The sequence below is a fragment of the Artemia franciscana genome, chromosome 16 (assembly GCF_032884065.1).
Source record: "Artemia franciscana chromosome 16, ASM3288406v1, whole genome shotgun sequence".
Taxonomy (NCBI): Eukaryota; Metazoa; Arthropoda; class Branchiopoda; order Anostraca; family Artemiidae; genus Artemia; species Artemia franciscana.
This window is the reverse complement of record NC_088878.1, coordinates 8,014,021-8,033,492: the sequence shown is the minus strand read 5'-3', so window position 1 is coordinate 8,033,492 and position 19,472 is coordinate 8,014,021. Positions and strand designations below refer to the sequence as shown.

General features: G+C 34.3%; 1 protein-coding gene across 3 annotated transcripts in view; it reads left to right on the top strand.

Moving 5' to 3' along the window:
* LOC136037003 (folylpolyglutamate synthase, mitochondrial-like) overlaps window positions 1–19,472 on the top strand; it is a 43,232-nt gene that overhangs the window by 687 nt on the left and 23,073 nt on the right. For 2 of the 3 annotated variants that reach the window (XM_065719406.1, XM_065719405.1), the window contains exons 2-6: window positions 6,393–6,572; window positions 8,152–8,337; window positions 11,440–11,576; window positions 13,654–13,834; window positions 17,081–17,225. In XM_065719406.1, coding sequence (XP_065575478.1) covers window positions 6,393–6,572; window positions 8,152–8,337; window positions 11,440–11,576; window positions 13,654–13,834; window positions 17,081–17,225 — 829 coding nt within the window. The remainder of the gene's footprint in view (window positions 1–6,392; window positions 6,573–8,151; window positions 8,338–11,439; window positions 11,577–13,653; window positions 13,835–17,080; window positions 17,226–19,472) is intronic. The other variant, XM_065719407.1, reaches the window with a different exon arrangement.

Genomic DNA, 19,472 nt, shown 5'->3' with positions numbered 1-19,472 from the left:
GAGCTCTTAGCTCTTGTTTTTTGTGAACACATCTAGTTGGAACCACAATAAGTTCCAAACATCAAAGTGCATGATCTATTTTCACAAGATAACTGGTAATCTGAATCTCAGTCTAATGCTCACTAAGATAAGAAGTACAGTCGGGGCTAAGGAGAAAAAATGGAACCTTGATTTTATTAAATAGCAAGTCATACTCTAACACAAATAACTGGTGATTAAAATGACTCCAGTATTGGATACTGAGCCATTTTTTGAAGTTAGAAGTTTTGATAGCATAGATGCACTCAATATATACACAGATTGAAAGGTGATCAGAGCAAAAGTCTTCACACAAGACTATGGCTTGGAAGCTTGGAACTAGGAAAAACAAGAGACAATATGATCAAGGCTTAATGTTGAGGAACTATTGCCTATATAAGTAAACTTTTCATTTTTTTCAACTAGAGAGTAATATAATAGGATAGAGCTCCAGAACTCCTTGGGAGGGTGTTGTTTGCCAAGTCACAGTTAAATTCACCAATGATTATAACGCGTGAGTTAGATGACTTCTCCACTTTCTTGATGAGTCAGCACACTTTTTTGCAAGCACTTAGAAACTTTGAATCAAAGTTTTCATCATGGTAATTTGTTGGGAGGTAAATGTCTATTATTGGAATGTCCAAGTATGATACTACAAGAATATGATCACCAGATTCAATCTGATTGCATGTTAAAGTAGTCAGAATGGCAAGGCCACCTGAGGGGCGTCCACATAATGCAGTATATATTGCTGGGGAGAAAAATACAAAGCAATCAAAGGAAATTTTTAGAAGCTCTTTCTTATCTGTTTAAAGAAAATTTTCTTGAAGATGGATCACATCAAATTTTTGAGTAATTGGTTCAAAATTGGAATTTTATAAACAACTTTGCCATTTGTATTCCGTGATAGAACTTATATAGGATGTGTCATTGTCTTGGGATCTGGTTTAATAGGGATTGAGCCACAGGGCATTTATAGCTGTAGCATGGGTGACTGGAGGACTTGCAAAGAGCACATTTTGATGGTTTCTTACAGGGATCATCTTTAGAGCTGGAATGTCCCTCTCCACCACAGACTGAGCAAATGTAGGAGTTCTTACAAGAGGTAGATATATGGCCAAACTGCTGGCAGTTTGTAAAAACTATCATTGTAAAAAATTGATGATTGAAGATATTGCAGACACAAAGCTAAAACACGCTTAAATATGCTTGGAGATAACGCGGAACCTTGTTTAATGCCTTTTTAATATGATTATGCTCCTCTACAGTACCATTCCACTTCACCCTAACTGAAGAATTAGCATACCTGTACTTAAGCATGGAAACAACATCTGATGCTGCTAGAGAGAACAAACCATCCAAATGAATTAAATTGTCAGAAGTACCAGATATATCAACAGTCAAACAATACAGGGGATTTTTTTTTTACCAACAGCTTGTTTCATTAGCTGGCTTACAATACGGTGAGCTTGAATGCAGTCCATACTTCTTCTAAAACCAAGCTGTAAGGGCTTAAAATCCGACTTGGAGTTAATGGCCAGTAGCAGCATATATTCAAATAGCTTACTAACAAAACAAGACACAGTTATAGGACAGTAATTAAAGCAATCACTGGGGTCCTTACCCCTCTTATCAATGGAAGATATACAATCGGCCAAAAAACTATCTAGCACAATGGACTATGCCAAGCACATCTGAAACAATAACTGCAAATTCTTCAGTAGTTTAGGACAATTTTAAGTAAAAAACTTGAAGGAAAGACCATCACTATCAAAAGACTCAGATCATTCAATTGCGTAAGAGCTTGGAGTATAAAACCAGATTCCATTGATAGCGCTTGATATTGGTTGATACAAATTGGGAGGATTGAGTTGATATGTTATCTAAAATGATTTTGGAAGTTAACATTAAATGAAGCCAAAATATTTTTAAAATGAGAAAAAAAACACATAACCAAAGAGAGGAATTAATTTGGAGGTAAACAATTTACACTGTTTATAACATGCCCCAGGATTTCTTGGTGGAGGGATCATCCCAGGCATTCAGTCTCAGTCTCTGCAACAAATACTTGTACTCTTGCTTTACTTTCTGCTTTATTTCATTGTCTGAACCAGAAGGAGGATAATCATAGGCTATCCACATGCAGAGCGAGAACTTAGATTTTTGTTTAGCCATCTTCACTTTAGGATCAGCCTTCCACAAGGGATTGCGAGTACCCGTTTGCACATGCTCAGAGGGGACAGCTTTTTTAGCAGCAGACTTGAGACAGAATAATGTTTGCTGATGATAAGAGTTTATATCTATCTTAGTAGAAGTTGTATTTAGAGATCTTTGCAATAGATGATAATAACTGGGACAATGTCAATACATAAAGGGGAACATGGGCATTTTCCCAATTTATCTTTGAGAAATACTTGGGAGAGCTATGGTGCACAGATAATGCCATAGTGTAAGATAGTTAGCATTTGATTGGTAAATGATCATTGTTGATCTTATAATTGTCCCCATGAACAATTGATCAAAGTATAGTTGAATCTGACACAATTACATGATCAAGGTTAGAAGAAAGACCACCACAAGTGTGAATATAAGCAAATAGAAGATGTTCATCAGCCAGATGGAATCCTGGGCAGTGAATCAAGAAAAATTTGAGATTGGCCAGAATTAGATAATAAGTCAGTATTCATGTTGCTGTTGAGAACCCATTTGGTATTTTTTTTTTGAAAGATTGCTAAGTAGTGTTTGTTGGCAATTACATGCTTGTGAAAAACAAGACAATGACTGCACATTTTTTCTATTACAGGGGATATAAACGTCTGTAAATGCAGTGTCATCACATTTTATTGCTAAGATGTTAGCATCACTTTGCAATAGTATCAGCTGAGTGTTATGTCTGAAATAGCTGGCCTGACCTCCTGATGGTCTACCATGGGTTTTTTGGGCAGCTCTTAAGAAGGTATAATGGGTCCAAAAACGCGTTAGGCTATCAACATTCACTTTAGAGAGAAGGGACTCCTGTAAAAACACAATATCATCATCAAGCAGCTCATTGATTAGTAGATCCTTGTCTTTTGTACCATTAATATTAAGGGGCACAAACCTAAACTGAATTTGGGTGTTCATTTATTAGCATTGTAGAGAGCTGATTGGAGAATTTTGTATTTCTGACTGAAACTTGTGTCTTCCATAATACAATTTGAATATTTTGGCAAGACTTGGCAAGGGTTTTTCTTAGAAATCACACAAGGGCCAGAACATCTGGAACACTTGGGATGTGCTGGTGAAGCAGGACAAGCTCCAATCAGATGATCAGTACTTTGACAGTGAAAGCATTGACGCAGAATCGATTGAAAGAGCTTAGCGCGGAAAATTTTGTATTCTAATGTGGATTCGCAACTCCAGGACTGTGTTCAGAGCAGTTTTGTCAGTAAAGTCGAGGCAAAAAGTATGTGAATAACCAATTTGATTAGCACTAACAGACAACTGCTAGAGCACTTAGCATGGACAACTGCTAGAGGCTTTTTATTAATCACTATGGTTTCAATGTTTGGAATGGAGCTAGTAACAGCTGCAGCCAGGGTGTTGGCTGAGTGCTTATCATGTACCATCACAGCCCAGCTTTCGCTTTATGGCTTGGATTTCAGAGTCACGATCCCATTGTGACCATCCAGTGTTTTTAGGTTCTTTCTTGCGTAGGATAGGGTCACTGAGCTTGTGTGGGTTCCTTACAACAACAGCATATGATGGTTTTTCTGTATTTGGAGTAGGAGATCCAAGCTTAGGACTATCCTCAGTAACCTTAGATGCAATGTCACTCAGCTATTCAAGAGAAGAGTTCACCTTGGCACTAAGGGTACTGAAGGCACTGACAGGAATCATTGGCATTTTGCTGGGACATTTGATAACAAAGTCTAGAAGCTTCACATTCTTGGAATTGCACTTTATAAGAAATTGGTTCAGAAATGCTTCGGGAATGGTTGACTGGATTAAGCTGAAACTTTCAGTTTGGTGAAGGGGATGTTGAAGAAACCACAGGTGCTATGTTTTATGCTTATACTGCTACTAATGCTGATACAACTATTGCGACTTTGCCAGCTAAAGACATTAAGGTGTAGCTTTTAAAGAAGCTATAGCTATAGCAGCTTCACTAAATTGGTTCATCTATGAATAGATGAGCATACATGTTGATGCCTTTTTACGCTCTTTCTAAATATTATAGTTGTATCAGGCTACTCAGAAATTCAATTTAAGCCCCTTATGGACTCTTAAATATAATGCCCTTTTCTCTTATTCTTGCTGTTGAAAAAGGTTAAAATAATGGTTAAAAGCTGACTATATAACTGTAGTTTCATTTCCCTTATGTTATACAATCAAAAGGCATCAATTCATCATAAGAGATTGATTCAGCATTGATAGATAGGTCAGAAGTCTGAGAAATGATAGCAATGATGATTGGGTTTTGGATTTTGACATGGGTAAGGTCATAAATGCCTGCCATAATTTTGAAAATCAAAAACTTGGACTAGGTAAATTCTTAGAAGAAAAAGAAGTTCTTATCCCACCACCTGACCAATTAAAAGAAACAAAGGTTTGGCGATATTTTGTTCATAATGACAAAAGACAAGCCAAGGCAAAAGAAGAAGTTTTAGACCCACCACTTGAACAATTAAAAGAAACAGAGGTTCTGCAACATGTTTTTCATAATGGAAAACACAATTTCTGAAACATTTGTAAATATTCATTGCAAATCTATCATTCAAACAGTATAATTTTTCAAATCTGCATGCTGTGTTTCAGATAAATAAAATGAAATTATATTATTAAAAAATTATTTAGAAACATGGATGCAAATAGACATAGACTGTGATTAATTGAAAATTTTTGCATATTATGAAGTAAGAATTTTATCAATTATTAATCTTTAGTTTTTTGTATATATATATATATAGCCTAGGGCTTATGATAGTTAGTCTCTCCAAAAAAGAACATATTAATAAAAAAAATGTGCTTTGTAATATGTGGAAAAAATAAAAGTAATTAAGGACTATTTTATTCTCTTATATCCTTTATAAGAGACCTACCTCTAAAATAGCTCTAATTTTTTTTTACTAATATCAATCAGTAGTTGTAAGAGTAATCAAACGGTTTGTGATAACAAACTGTAAAAAAGGAGCAATGCAGCTCAATAGTAACCAAAACTGTTAGAAACAGAGTCTTAATAATAATAGATACATCAAAACAATTAAATTTTGATGCTTATCCAAAATATATAAAATTCATGAAGTTTAATTTTAAAAAACCCATCAAAATTTGTGAGTCTGAGAAAATTTGCCAAATTTTTAAAAAGGGGAGAAACGCCCCTAATAAATCTAGTGATCTTAATTCAGTGAAATTCAGAATATCAGAGAACCCTACTTTAAGGGTTTTAGCTCCTATGTTTAGAAATGTAGAATTTCAAATTTTTTGCCAGAAGCAAGATCACAGATGTATGTTTATTTATTCATTTTTTTCCCAGGGGCGATCATGTCAAACGAGTGACCCTGGAAGATTGGGAGAGGGCTTATTTGATTTGAAATTAAAAGTTCTTGTGCCCTTTTTAAAGGACTAAAAATATTGGAGGGCAGCTAGGCACCCTCCCACCCCTTTTTTTTACTCAAAATTGTCCAATCAAAATGTTGAGATAGCCATTTTCTTCATCATGGTCGAAAGATCTAATAATAATGCCTTTGAGGATGACTTGATCCCCCAGAGCCCCCAAGAAAAGGGCGACAAGTTATGAACTTTGCCCATTGCTTACATATAGTATTAGTTATTGGGAAGTATAGAGATATTATCTGGTGGGGGTGCTTACATGGGAGGATCTTTCCATGGAGGAGTTTACATGGGGGAATGGATTTTCCATGGGAGGGGAAGCGGAATTTCCCAGCATTGATTAGAGAGCAATTAGAAGTTAAATAAATAAGACAGTTTTTTTTTTTAACTGAAGGCAAGGAACAACATTAAAACTTAAGACGAACAGAAATTATTACATATATGAGAGGGTTGTCCCTTCCTCAGTACTTTGCTCTTTATGCTAAAGTGTTTTTGAATTGTAAAAAGCGTACTATTCTAACTAAATGATCCTTGTGTATTAGGAACCATTCTTAACTATTTGGAACAAAAAGTCAAACTTTAGTGCAAAGAGTGAAATACTGAGGAGGGAGTGACCCACTCATATACATAATAATTTCTGTTTGTTTTAAGTTTATTGTTACTCCTTGCTTTGAGTTGAAAAAACTTTTATTTTTATTGTTTTCTCTAGATTGTGTACTCTTTGCATCAATGTACCTGTTAAATGCGGTGTAATTTGTTTCTCTATCTTTTGTTTCTTCCAGCAAGCTGTGGCCAAGCTCAATTCACTACAGACAAATGCAGCTGTGTTAGAAAGGGCAAAACAAGACAAGGACAGAACTGCTGCTCTAAATGTACCTCAAACTGAAAAATATTTACAAAGGCTGGGGATTCTACACTTTGACTTGGACAAGCTTAATATCATACATGTATCAGGAACAAAGGTACTAGCTGAACTTTGGCAGAACTTTTAGGCATGCCCAGAACTTTTCTACCAGGGTGGGGAGCAGGCACAAAAGCAGCATGCTTAAGATGTGATATCTTATTTTTTTTTTAACCATTCAACGTATGCTGAAATAGCCTGACAATTATATAATTCAGCAATTAGTCCAAGCACATGCTAAAAAGTATACAAGTTTCAGTTCAACCTTTATATTCTCAAATATAGATAAATAGATAAACAAAGTTTTTTTCTTTTTTTTTGGGGGGGGGGGTAGGGAACAAAATGCGAAATAAGAGTGCTTATGGACTAGATATTTTCTTTCGGAATTTTTCCGCCCAACATCAAACAAAGACTATCTCTCTATTCAGGTATATGCACTTTCAAAATGTCAAGACTGGACTTGACTTGCTTTGGTATGTGATGATAATATTTATTCTTTGTTTAAATGTATATTATCAAAACTTGTCCAAAAAATTTGTTTGGCTTACAAGAGAAAAAAGGAATTACAATTAATAATAGTAAGGAAGAATTGTTTTAAATTTAAAGCTCACGTATAAAATTTAATATAAAATGTTTGAATATTCATATTTAAAACTGTGCAACAACACTAATAAGCCAATATAAGATACATTTTCAGGTATAATATCCCCCTGTACACCACCTCTCTCTCTTTACCTCCTTCTCTTCCCTCTCTCTCTCCCTCATATGCGCAAGCACCAACCCACACATTAAAATGTCAACATGTGCTCAAATGTTGGGTATATCGGATGTTCTGATGAGATTTAACTTCAGTGAACAAAACCATAAATAGCCAACACAATAGGATCATGCATGTTCAATCAGCCCAATGTGGTGTGTGGAAGTGGTAAAGTACCCTGTTTATTTTAAGGTCCCTGTGAAAACCACACCACAACAACTTTTGGTTTATTGTGATTGCTAAACTTTACTAGAAATTCCTGCTCTGTTTCTCTTTTACCAAAATTTGGATATAATAAATTTGTCATGGGCTAGCATAAAAGAATGCTTGAAAATTATTGTCCATACCAGTTCTTTCTTACATAATAAAAATAATTAAAGACGCAGAGAGGTGTTTGCCTTGGTCAGGAGGGGGGGGGGGTAGAAACGAAAAATTTGAATTTTTAGGCCTTGGTCTTCTTTATTTTTGGGGGGGATGCGTAGTAGGATCTAATTGCACCCTGTTTGTTGTATCAGTAAAATAAGCCAATAGTTATAATAAACCGATTCACATGTCACCAAATTTAAAGCTCAGAATGGGGAGGAACTTAGCACTGTGCTGTTTTTTCAGAATGGGGAGGAACTTAGCACTGTGCTGTTTTTTCAGAATGGGGAGGAACTTAGCACTGTGCTGTTTTTTCAGAATGGGGAGGAACTCAGCACTGTGCTGTTTTTTCAGAATGGGGAGGAACTTAGCACTGTGCTGTTTTTTCAGAATGGGGAGGAACTTAGCACTGTGCTGTTTTTTCAGAATGGGGAGGAACTTAGCACTGTGCTGTTTTTTCAGAATGGGGAGGAACTTAGTGCTGTGCTGTTTTTTCATTTGATGAATCATTTCTTTTTAGGGTAAAGGTTCAACTTGTGCTTTTACAGAGGCAATTCTTCGCTGTCATAATTTGAAAACAGGGTTTTACTCATCACCTCATTTAATATCAGTTCGCGAAAGAATCAGAATAAATGGACAGCCCCTTTCAAAAAATAAGTTTGCCGACTATTTCTGGGAAGTTTTTGAGAAGCTTGATAACTCTAAGGTAAGTTTAATTAGATCTCTAAGGTAAGTCTCTAAGGTAAGTTAATTAGATCTCTGGTGCTGAGATCCCATGAAATATTGCAGTAGTTATAATAGCACAAGCGACAATCTCTGTCTGATGGAATTAAAAACATGTAAAGGCACATCAAAGTTTCAGCTGCTATATTTTATCAAATTGAACTGAGATCTCGAAAAATGTAGCCCATTCCCCTGCAGAGGTTCAGTTACACAGACACTGAATACCATAGCCGTAGTGGTTGACCAGGTTTAGTTTATTGGTTTCTCCCAGCCCTCTTCTAATTAGGCTGATAAAGACATTTTTGATAAGAGCTTGTCTATTTAGACTGGTCCTCAACCTTTACAGGCAAAACGAAGACACTACCTTTTATCCTCTGTCATTTTGGGTTGAGAGTTGAACCGTATCTTCTGGTAAGTGCATGAAAATCATTTGAGTACCCCTTGCAGAGGATGGGTGGTAGTTTGATTCAGAAAAGGCACAATACATAATTTAGCTCTTATTTACAATCAAAGTGTGATGAAACTCAACACCATGTTTTAAAAGATGTCCTGGCTAACAATTTACCCCTGCCTTCTATTAGTCACAGCTGTACCATCTGCTCCGGACCTCGAGAGAGCGCAAGTTAGAAAGTAGTCGTTGCCTACCATCACGTTTTACTTCTACCTGGCTATATGTTTGTATAGATTTCATGATGAAAGAATAGAGAAAACCCGTCCCGTCAACAAAGGTTGATGTATATACATCAAACGCTATCTATATGAATTAAGTATAAACACTGAAAGACAGAACTAGGACGATTAGCCTCCTCTTACTTTATATCAAGTTTGACTGAGATCCAACAACTTATTCTGGTAGATGTCATGATAACAAGAACTTATGAAACCCTCTCACCTCTATAGAGGTTAGAATATGTCTGCACACCAAATAGTATAGCTTGGACACTAAATTTTACTTTGCACCCCGTTTGGAGGGGGCTTAAAGTCTTCTTAGTTTAGATATATCAATGACAAGCATTTACAATACCCTCCCAACAGATTTCGGAATGGCATTGTACTCCTAAACAGAAACTGTTTGGATGGCAAGAGCCTTGTGTTGTCGTTTTTCTTCCCCACAGAGCTCGAATGGGTCTCTAACTTATAAAAGATAGAAAATGTACCACAATATAAGTTCTGAAAAATATATGGGTACCCCCTCCCCCCTCCTGAAGGATGCATTAGGCTTGGATTCCAAAAAGGTATACATAAAGCACTAGCTTGTACATGTTGCAAAGTTTGGCTGAGATCTGACCATCTTCTCTGTTAAATTTTCTAATGACATTAATCTAAGGACCCCTCTTCCTTCCTCCACAGATGATGGATCGTGTTCTTGCCTCCCACAAAATTTGATTTTGATCCAGTATTGGCTTTTATTAGAAGTTGAGATTACAACTATTTAGAGACCCTCTCACATCCTTGTGTCAGTTCTTATTTCCCACCTGATAAGGTTGAAGTCTGGCAGTTCGTTTTTTAGATTTCCTGATGACAAGAATTTGGGTTTTCAGATTTCCTGATTTTTGATGCAGAATTCAGATTTTCTGATGACAAGAAATAAGACTCCATACTAAATCCCCAATTGTGCAATTAGGAAGATAGCTTTTGCTTCCTAACACTTTGTTGAAATTAGAATGTCTCTCTTGGTTATGAAATAACATTTCAGGTTTCTGATGAAGAATTCATATTTTCTGATGACAAGAAATAAGATTCTATACTAAATCCCCAATTGTGCAATTAGGATAACAGCTTATGGTTCTTTTCAACTTTGTTGAAATTAGAATGTCTCTCATGGTCAATATGAATTAACATCGCAGATTTCCTGATTTCAGATTTCTGATGAAGAATTTAGATTTTCTGATGACAAGAAATAAGATATAAGAGAGACAAGAATTAAGATGAGACAAGAAAAAAGATGACAGACAAGAATTCTATAGTAAATCCCCAATTGCGCAATTAAGATAACAGCTTTAGCTTCCTTCAACTTTGTTCAAATTGGAATGTCTCTCTTGGTCAGTATGCAATAACAGTATACTGGAAAACTCGCTCCCTTCCCCACACCTAGAATTTGGATCCTAGCTCACCTTGATTCAGTTTACTCCTGGCCAAAACTCTGTATACTTGCCCAGTTAAATGAAAAAAATCGTTAAGCAAATGTACACAAAATCTGAATTTTTAATGCTAGGTGAGGTGGAGAACATCTGGTTGTAAAACTACAATAAATCCTTTCCAGTTTGCTGTAAACGCTTAGTTGCATATGTTTTGAATTTAATGTGTTGTATAATAAGTTACATATAAAATTCAACGTAAGGTTTTTATGCTAAATGTGAATATCGAAATATTGACATCCCAAATGTGAAGTGGTTAAGTTTATTTGTCTAAATGACTTTGATAGACCTGTCATGACTTTGATAGAGTGACTTTGAAACTTATTTTAAAAGCTATGTGACTTATTTAGCTTCACAGTTTAGTGATATTTTGTGTTTCTGGATAACGGTTGCCAGCTCTAGTGGCCTTTTACAAGTTTCATTAATCATTTTCTCTAGATAGTGAGATTTTTTTCTATGATGGTTTGATTTTTGTATTAAAATTTTTATAAATGTTTCCTCATGTGGCATAGTTTAAGTTCTTCTGGGCGACCGCGTCAGGTTCAAATATTAAGAATTAATCCTTGTGATATTATTCCAATCGGCAGAATGTTAATCTTGTTCTTAGAATTCTTTTGGAAAGCTTGGAAAAAGCTAAACTAAAACACGATCTTATTGAGTAATTCATGTGGTACCACAGTGGACTGAAGGTTTGCAGGGACCACAGTTAGATCCTTACTTCAGCAATGGTGGGCAACAGGCTTGCTAGTTCTCCTTATAAATAGACACAGCATTTCTAACATCAATTTGACACTCTATAGACACTAGCAATGTATCTGGATGATTTTGTCCTTTGTATTGCTTAACAAGGGTTGGTCTTTTCATTCTAAGTGCTGTGGTGATTCTACACTCTTGAGAAAAATAAAATTTTGTATTTAATTAGAAATGAACTTACATTTTTTTTTCAGGAGCATCCAACTGATTTACCTGCCTACTTTAAATTCTTAACTGTCATGGCATTCTATGTTTTTTTGAAAGAAGAAGTAAATGTTGCTGTTATTGAGGTGGGGATTGGTGGACAGTTCGATTGCACCAACGTCATTAGGTAATTCATATTACCTAGTTTTCATATTGTTCTTTGCTTTTGGACTTTTACAGAGGAATTGTGTAAGAATAAATTTAGGAGAGATTCGAGCGATGAGGTGAAAAAATCGATTCTTCTGTTAGATCTCCATCACTATAAGTGTCTCAGCACTTTGGTATTTTAACTTCATATTTACCTACTTTGGCAGAGGATGATTAATTATTCGAGTAATAAATAAAAAAAACACATTATAGATAAATGACAGTAGAATAGTGTACCTGTTATATGTTGTTGATATTAGGATTAGCCATAAATCTTTCTGCACATAATTAAGAAGAAATAAGGCACGGGTCCCGTCTTCCTTCACCCCCTTCTTGGACTTCATAAGTGTAAATATTTCGTGCCTGTTTGATCCTTGATTGCTTAAGGACCATTTAGGAAGATTTCTTAATGATTAAATGCCTGTCATAGATCAAAACGCGGTAAGTGCAAGTTTCATATTTGAATTTTGGTTCCTCTTAAGTTCGTATCTACATTTTTGAAGCTATTATTTCAAAATATAGCCCTAAAAGTTAAGTTTTAGCTACGTGCTTGCTTGTAGGCCCTAGTTAAGGGCCCTTAAATTATGTGAATAGCTCATTTTAAAGTAAAGTTATCGTTGACAAATAGAACAATGGACATAATGTATCTTGTTGCAACTAGAGTCATGTTCCAATTTCAGTATACCCAATTGGAGGGCCTTGTGGTGTATACTTTTTGAGCCTCTTTCCAAGCTCACATTGTTTAGAGATCATTTTGGGAATGGCCACGTGGAAAAGATGCATATCCTTTGAACGGCGTGAGCGTATTTTTCAGATAGATAACAATTATCTTTCTATGTTGAGTATGAAGAACTGAGTGAGTTTCAAAAGGAAGGATATGGAGATTATATGCCTGATGAAAGATGGCTGGCAAGTATAGTTAGGGGCGGATGTGGATGGATTAGTACGATCTCTCAGGCTAGCAATGAAGGAGATAAGTAGATTTTTATAATGTTTTTGTTATGTTGTGTTTAAGTTATATAGAATTGAATTTTTCGTTTTGTACTGCCAGGGCCCCAGGGATGGTAGAGCAAAAAGCAAGAGAATATACTATAATTTTAAGGTGACACTCATGACACTACGGAATTCTAATATTTAGATTTTACAAGGAAATGAGTAGGTTTTCTCTAAAACATCGCTGGAAACTGGCTCACTTTTTCCCAAAGGATATTGCTTTCATTTTAAAAGGTTCCTTGGAACACTGTTTTTGTTAACTTAATACAGAATTAATGAGTAAATCCCTGTACAAAGTGGATGGAGGGAGGGAAGTATATTCCAACTTTCTGTTCAACCCCTTTCTCTACACTTTTGCAAGTATCTGGTATCTATTTAGGTTTTTATCATAGAATTAAAGATATAAAGTAGTTATAATAAGTAGATATAAAGTAGTAATCGTAGTACTAAATATGCCCTGATCCCTCTCAACATATTCGTTCTACGTTGGATTATAATACGAGGGACAGTGACAAGAATTAAATCAAAGTGACGGTGAGAAGTGAGCAGTAAAAGTTAAATATTTCAGCCCCATTGTTGGGGTACCAAAATGAAGATAAATGTCAACAATAAAGAAATAGTGAAATTGGAGATAGAAGTCGGACGAAAAAAAGACGTAAAACTAACAAATACAAGAGGGAAGTTACAAAAATAAAATAAACTGCTAAATATAAAGTGACATGTATTTCGGGTTTCCAACATATAATCTTGTCATATATAAATGTTTTATATGTTTGTAGAAACTCTCATAACCAGCCTCTAGGTTTATTTCTTCTTCAGGTTTGTATAATTCATCATGTTTTCTCTTTTACTTTTGCTACCGAAACAAAAATGTTTTGCTTATTGTGTTTCCCTAATTTGATTTTTTCCCCTGTTTAACTTCCCAGCAGTTTTGTTTTGTTTTTAGTCTTCAACTTTTTTAATTACTATGCAAATTTGGTCTATTGTAGCTTTTATGTTTTTCCATTGCGTTTTTCTATCCCTTTTTTTGGAAAAAACAAATAACGAAGTAATTTATTTTCCAGACAGCCAGTAGTTTGTGGCATTACCTCCCTTGGTCTAGATCACACAAGTATATTAGGGGACACAGTAGAAAAGATTGCTTGGCATAAAGCAGGAATAATGAAACCCGGAGCACCTGCGTTCACCGTAGTACAACCTGAGTCAGCTGTTGATATTTTACAAGACAGAGCTTTTGAAAGAGAGGTAATATATCCTCATATATGGTTATGTATTGACGGATTGATGATAAACTCTTTCCTGGCTTCAATATATATTTATTTTCTATCTTTGAGTGCCGGCTCTGTTTAGATGCAGTTGCCTATTCAGATTCTCAGCTGAATCGACTGTCTGTCGATTAAAAAAAAATAAAGAGATGATATAAATAAAGAGATGATAAAGAAAAAGAGAAGATAAAGAGATGAAATAAAGATGATTTTTATATCAGGAAGATTGTTTCTTTACCGGGAAAGAATCTATATTCCGAAAATTCTATATTGCCAAATCTGTTATTTTTAATAAATATTTAGCCGTGGTTTAAGTATGCCTTTTATCTGTTTTAATTTATATTTTCACAATTTATCTCCCCTTAGTAAATATTATTATCCTAATGTCTGTCGCATAGTTTGAGTCTCCCATTTGCATCTGTTGAGAAGCTTGAATGAATGCAAACTAACTTGTGATTATCAACCATATATATATATATATATATATATATATATATATATATATATATATATATATATATATATATATATATATATATATATATATATATATATATATATATATATATATATATATATATATATATATATATATATATATATATATATATATATATATATATATATATATATATATATATATATATATATATATATATATATATATATATATATATATATATATATATATATATATATATATATATATATATTTATATTGAATCCTTTTTCTGCCAGCCTCTTTGTGCTTCTGTGCTTTGAAAACTGCAAGGTGTTGTAAAATGTGCAAGGTACCGGTAAAATATGTAAAATACGTGAAGTACCGGTAAAATAGTTTAAATACGTAAATTACATAAAATACATAAATTACGTAAAATAGATAAAATACCAATTTTACGGGGTTGTGTAATATTACGGTGAAATACCCAATTTACCGAGACCAATTTTACGAGTTACAACACTACTATCTATTCAATCTGAAAACTAAGCTATTGCTCTGTATTTATGGGTATGGATTACAAAGAAGCCTGTTTTGGAGTTCTGGTGTAGAGAACTGCTTTAATTAAATTTGTGTATTCTGGAGACTCAAGGTATCATTGTTGTATTTAAATTTGTCGTTTTCTTAAGTTTAAATTTAACAAACTTATTTTGGCTCGTTTGATAAACAGGGATTTGCAAACACAGACGAGCTCTATATTCTCTAAGAGCTGTTATTTACAGGAAGATTCTACGTCTGTAATTAAATATGTCAAACAAATTTAGGTACTTGTATGAATAACCCCCTATTGGTTGAGTTGTTTGCTTATTTACGCATTGAACAACCGTCTTTTGTTAGTTTCTTTCAGCTTAGCGTGAGACAAAACAGAGAGAAGTGACAGAATAAATGGAAAATATACAATCTAGGCTATATATTTGCACATTAGGGGGGGGGTAAAGTATTTGGACTGTGTGAAGTTAGAAAACAATTTTTACTACATAATATGCAGAAAAATTGTGCCTTACACATTAGACATGCAGACCCGCTATACCCGACCCCACCCCTCTTAATGTGCAAATATATATCCCAAGTTTATTTCGAAAGTATTATATTTTTATCATACTTTGGTATATTTATTAGGATTTAGTGTAAAAAAAACAAAAAACAAAAACGAAATTTATTATTAATTAATATCACGTTGATGATCCTTTTTTTTTATTCGTCTACAGTGCAAAAGGTGTCTTTTGAAAAACACCATATCCTGTCTCTTGACATGCTTTTTAAATTATTCCTTGATGTTTAAGGCCGTGATTAAGTGAACCGATGGAATTCGAAAATCCCATGTTGAAATTGAAATTAATATTTGAAAAAGCACTCAAGTAATCATTGGCGGAAGATACCGTTTTTAATATCAGGCCGTAACTTCTTGAAAATGCCACAAAATGTTTGCTAGGATTTTGCTCTATTTCCTCTAATCCCTTAGAAATCTCAGAAAATGTCTAGCTCTTTTTCACAAGTGTACTCTATGAAGACATTACTTTTAGAACAAAATCGGTACTATCATGAGCAGAAGAAAATAACCTGTAAGATGATTGCAACCATTTTTCGATGTATTTTCTGTTTTCGAACAGTACCATAGAATATTTTCAGCTACCTGAAATTTTTACAAGTTTTTTGCCAGAAAGAATCGTTTCAGATCGCCCTAGAGACCAGATTGACAAGCTGGTATGATTAACCTGCTATTTCCACCAATGACTAAGTGATATTTGGAGGGTTTTTGACAATCGACGGTCTCTAGAGAATTGAGAGACAGAAGGCTACCCTAACTTCAATTTTGAACCTCGATGTTTTTGAGTTCACTTAATCACGGCCTTAAATGATTATAATTGTACCTTCTTGTAATAAACTGTTTTGTTGTATCTTTTGATGCTATTTGAGTTAATCTTTTTTCTTTCAATGCTTTTTTTTTGTGTCGTTGTAAGCAGGCTCCTGGTAATTTAGGCTCCTGGTAAAAAAAACGTGCCTCCTTAGGTAAAAAAGGCTCCTGGTAAGCAGTCTCCTGGTAGATAAGTGATTGTTGATTCTAAAGATTCTAGCCGATTCCAAAGATGTTTCACGAAGAATTCTATGAAAAAGCTTGGAAGCTGCTGGAAGTTTCTTCCAGCAGCAATTAGTTGCCAGTATAATTAGAGGTTCCATGACTTAAAATTTATTTTATATCTTTGGGGCCTTGACGGAGCTCTTGCTGCTTTTGATATTTATTGTTGCTTTGCTTTTCTTGTTTTTTGGAGATATCGTCGTTTTAGCTTAAAGATATTGAAGGTGATACAAATATTATTTTATCCATTATAAACATCTTTATGCAAATATACACTGAACCGAATTGCCCTTAACCGGTACAACAAATAACAGGAATATGCTATAAAACATTCCATTGGTAAGATACATATTTTGAAAATATGTAGTTTGGAGTAATAATTGTACATAGCTTTATCTATGTATTTAAAAATATTCTTCATCTACTAAAATTTACAACAGTTTATTGTAATTGATTAGAAAAAGTGACTTTAATGTTTGCTATAGCTAGTTTTTTTTTCTTAGCAGATTTCCATTATTTGCTACTAAATATTTTGCTGAATTTTTACTTTTGCTGAATTTTACTGAATTTTGCTGAATAATTTACTTCCTTACCAGTGTATATTCTGGAGTTTTGATTGATAGCATGAAATAACTCTTACTTGTTTTTAGACCGAAGTCCATTTTGTACCACCTTTGGAAGCCTATAGATGGTTTCCCTACCCCCCGCACCTTGGATTATATGGAGAAGTTCAAAAACTGAATGCGTCTTTAGCTTTACAACTTACACGTTATTGGCTCAAGTGGCATTCTTCAGGTTATTTTATTTTTGTTTTCTAGGGCTTTATCTGAATTCATTACTGCAAATTGGCAATAGCATAAAATTGATAAATTATGAGGAAGCTAAAATATATCACAAAACAAAAAAAGACAAACAAAAACAGTTTGCGTGCTTCAATTGTTTTTGTTCATCAGTGGTTACTAATCAGCAAGATTCAGTGGTTAAGCCACAGTATTGAGCCATAAAGTGGCTTATCACATGCAGTGGTCGCTAATAAGTATTTGGTATCTGATAATTTAACACAGAAGATCAGTGAACTTTTGGATTGATTAAGCGAATTTCAATTTCCTTGTATGATCCCTCTGTTTTTCTTTTACTTACTGGATTGATCGATCCCGATTAATCCGAAGAATGGTACCAATTGGTAAAGCACCAATCATTATGAAAAGTTCTTAAGTGGATAAAGTGGCCCTCCCCATAGGACTTTTGTACATCAATAATGCCCCAAGTTTTTCAGTGAAATTTAAAGAAAGCCTGTGTTGCTAGAAGTTTTGTTTGCCATGCCCTATTTCATAGCCCCGTATGTTTCAGTTTTTTTCAAAGAAGACAGTATTATAGCCTTTGAATGCTGAAAAAGTATTTTTGGTGGTGATCAGGTAAAAAAGTGTAACTTAAAAATAATCCACCACCAAAAATTATTTTAGTTCTAAAATACGAAGCTCTATTGAAAAGTTCTTACAAATCGAATCCTCCCTCCCTCCGTACTTCTGTAGAACTCATACTCCACAAGTTGATCTAAAATTATGGCAGAATTTTAATAGTGACCTTATCTTCCACAGTTTGTGTTCCACAAGTTGTGTTCACCTCTTCCACAATTCACAACCCCTGGTGTTTCAATCATTTCTGTGAAGATAGAGTAATATCACCAATGCTATAAAAATTCTTGTATGATGAGGTGGTTTTCCGAGGTACCAAACCAAAGCAACCTATTTTTTTATTGTGCAAACTTGAATTCTCCCCGTTGAATAGGACTCTCATGCTCCAATGAAGTTCCCTAAATACTTCAGTGAAATTTTAGGAAGAAATGCTTTGCCATGGGATTTGTTTTGTCATATTTTTTACGGTAAATAGTTTTTGCCATTTTTTTCTGTGATGCATTGGATTTTTAGGGTAAAAAAAATAATATTTAGGGTAAAATAATAGGCCTTCGGATACGAATACTATATATGGAATAAAGCAAATTGTGTTTGAAGAAGGATAGGAAAGGGCTTACAAAACCAAGTCAGTTACATAAACCAATCCGAGGGCAACTTGACACCCTCTAAATTTCCCATATGTTTTAGACGTTTAGTATAATTAATTTCCCTTCCAAAAAATTTCAAAAGTTATATCGACACCAATAATAGTATATAAAGATATCTTGTGTCGTCTTATATTTATGAGTTAAGTAGAGATTGGTGATTTTCTGCGGCCAAAACAAAAATTTTTGGCGAACGATTTTAGATATAATTGTGGTACCGTGAACTAACAAAATATTGTTGAAGGATTCCTCTAGCCAATCAAATTATTGTTGAAGAGTTTGATATGCAATATTAAAAAAAAAGACTGACAATTGAGCAAAGCAAGATTATCATTTAATTTATATTAGTATTCCCAATACCTAAAATACCAATGATTATTGATACAGGATTACCTAAAGTACTTATGTCATGTTATCTCATAAAATATGTCATCTCATAGATTCAATCTTAACATATCTGCTGAGATTCAATAAAAAAAGCAATAACCAATAAAGATCCGACTGAATTTTTAAATAAAAGATTACCAATCAATATAGAGGTTTTTTGGACTATATTTTATATAGCATTAGCAGAAACCTCATGGCCCGTAAAAGTAGAAGCGGTAATATTAATAAAAATGTTTACTGGCTATAGCGGAGTTTATAGATGTTTTCATCAAGCTCTAAAGATTCGGGAACTTAAGTGCATAAGTGCTTAGGTATTTGTGAAAGTACTTAAAGTGTTTATGAAAACTCGTAATGTAGTTAAGTAAGATTGCTAATCGTTAATATTTACGTTATCAACTTTATTAACTGTTGGCCGAACAGTGTCCTATTCGGCCAACCCTCAGGGACTAGATGGAAAGCAGGTCATCCGCGGTTGGTGTGGGATGATGTCATAAATAAAGTTTTAATGGAAATTGGGACTTCATGGGAGGTCGTAAAGAAAGAGGCTTTGAATAGATTAGGATAAAGGAGGAGTATGCACAGCTGTGTTGGCCGCA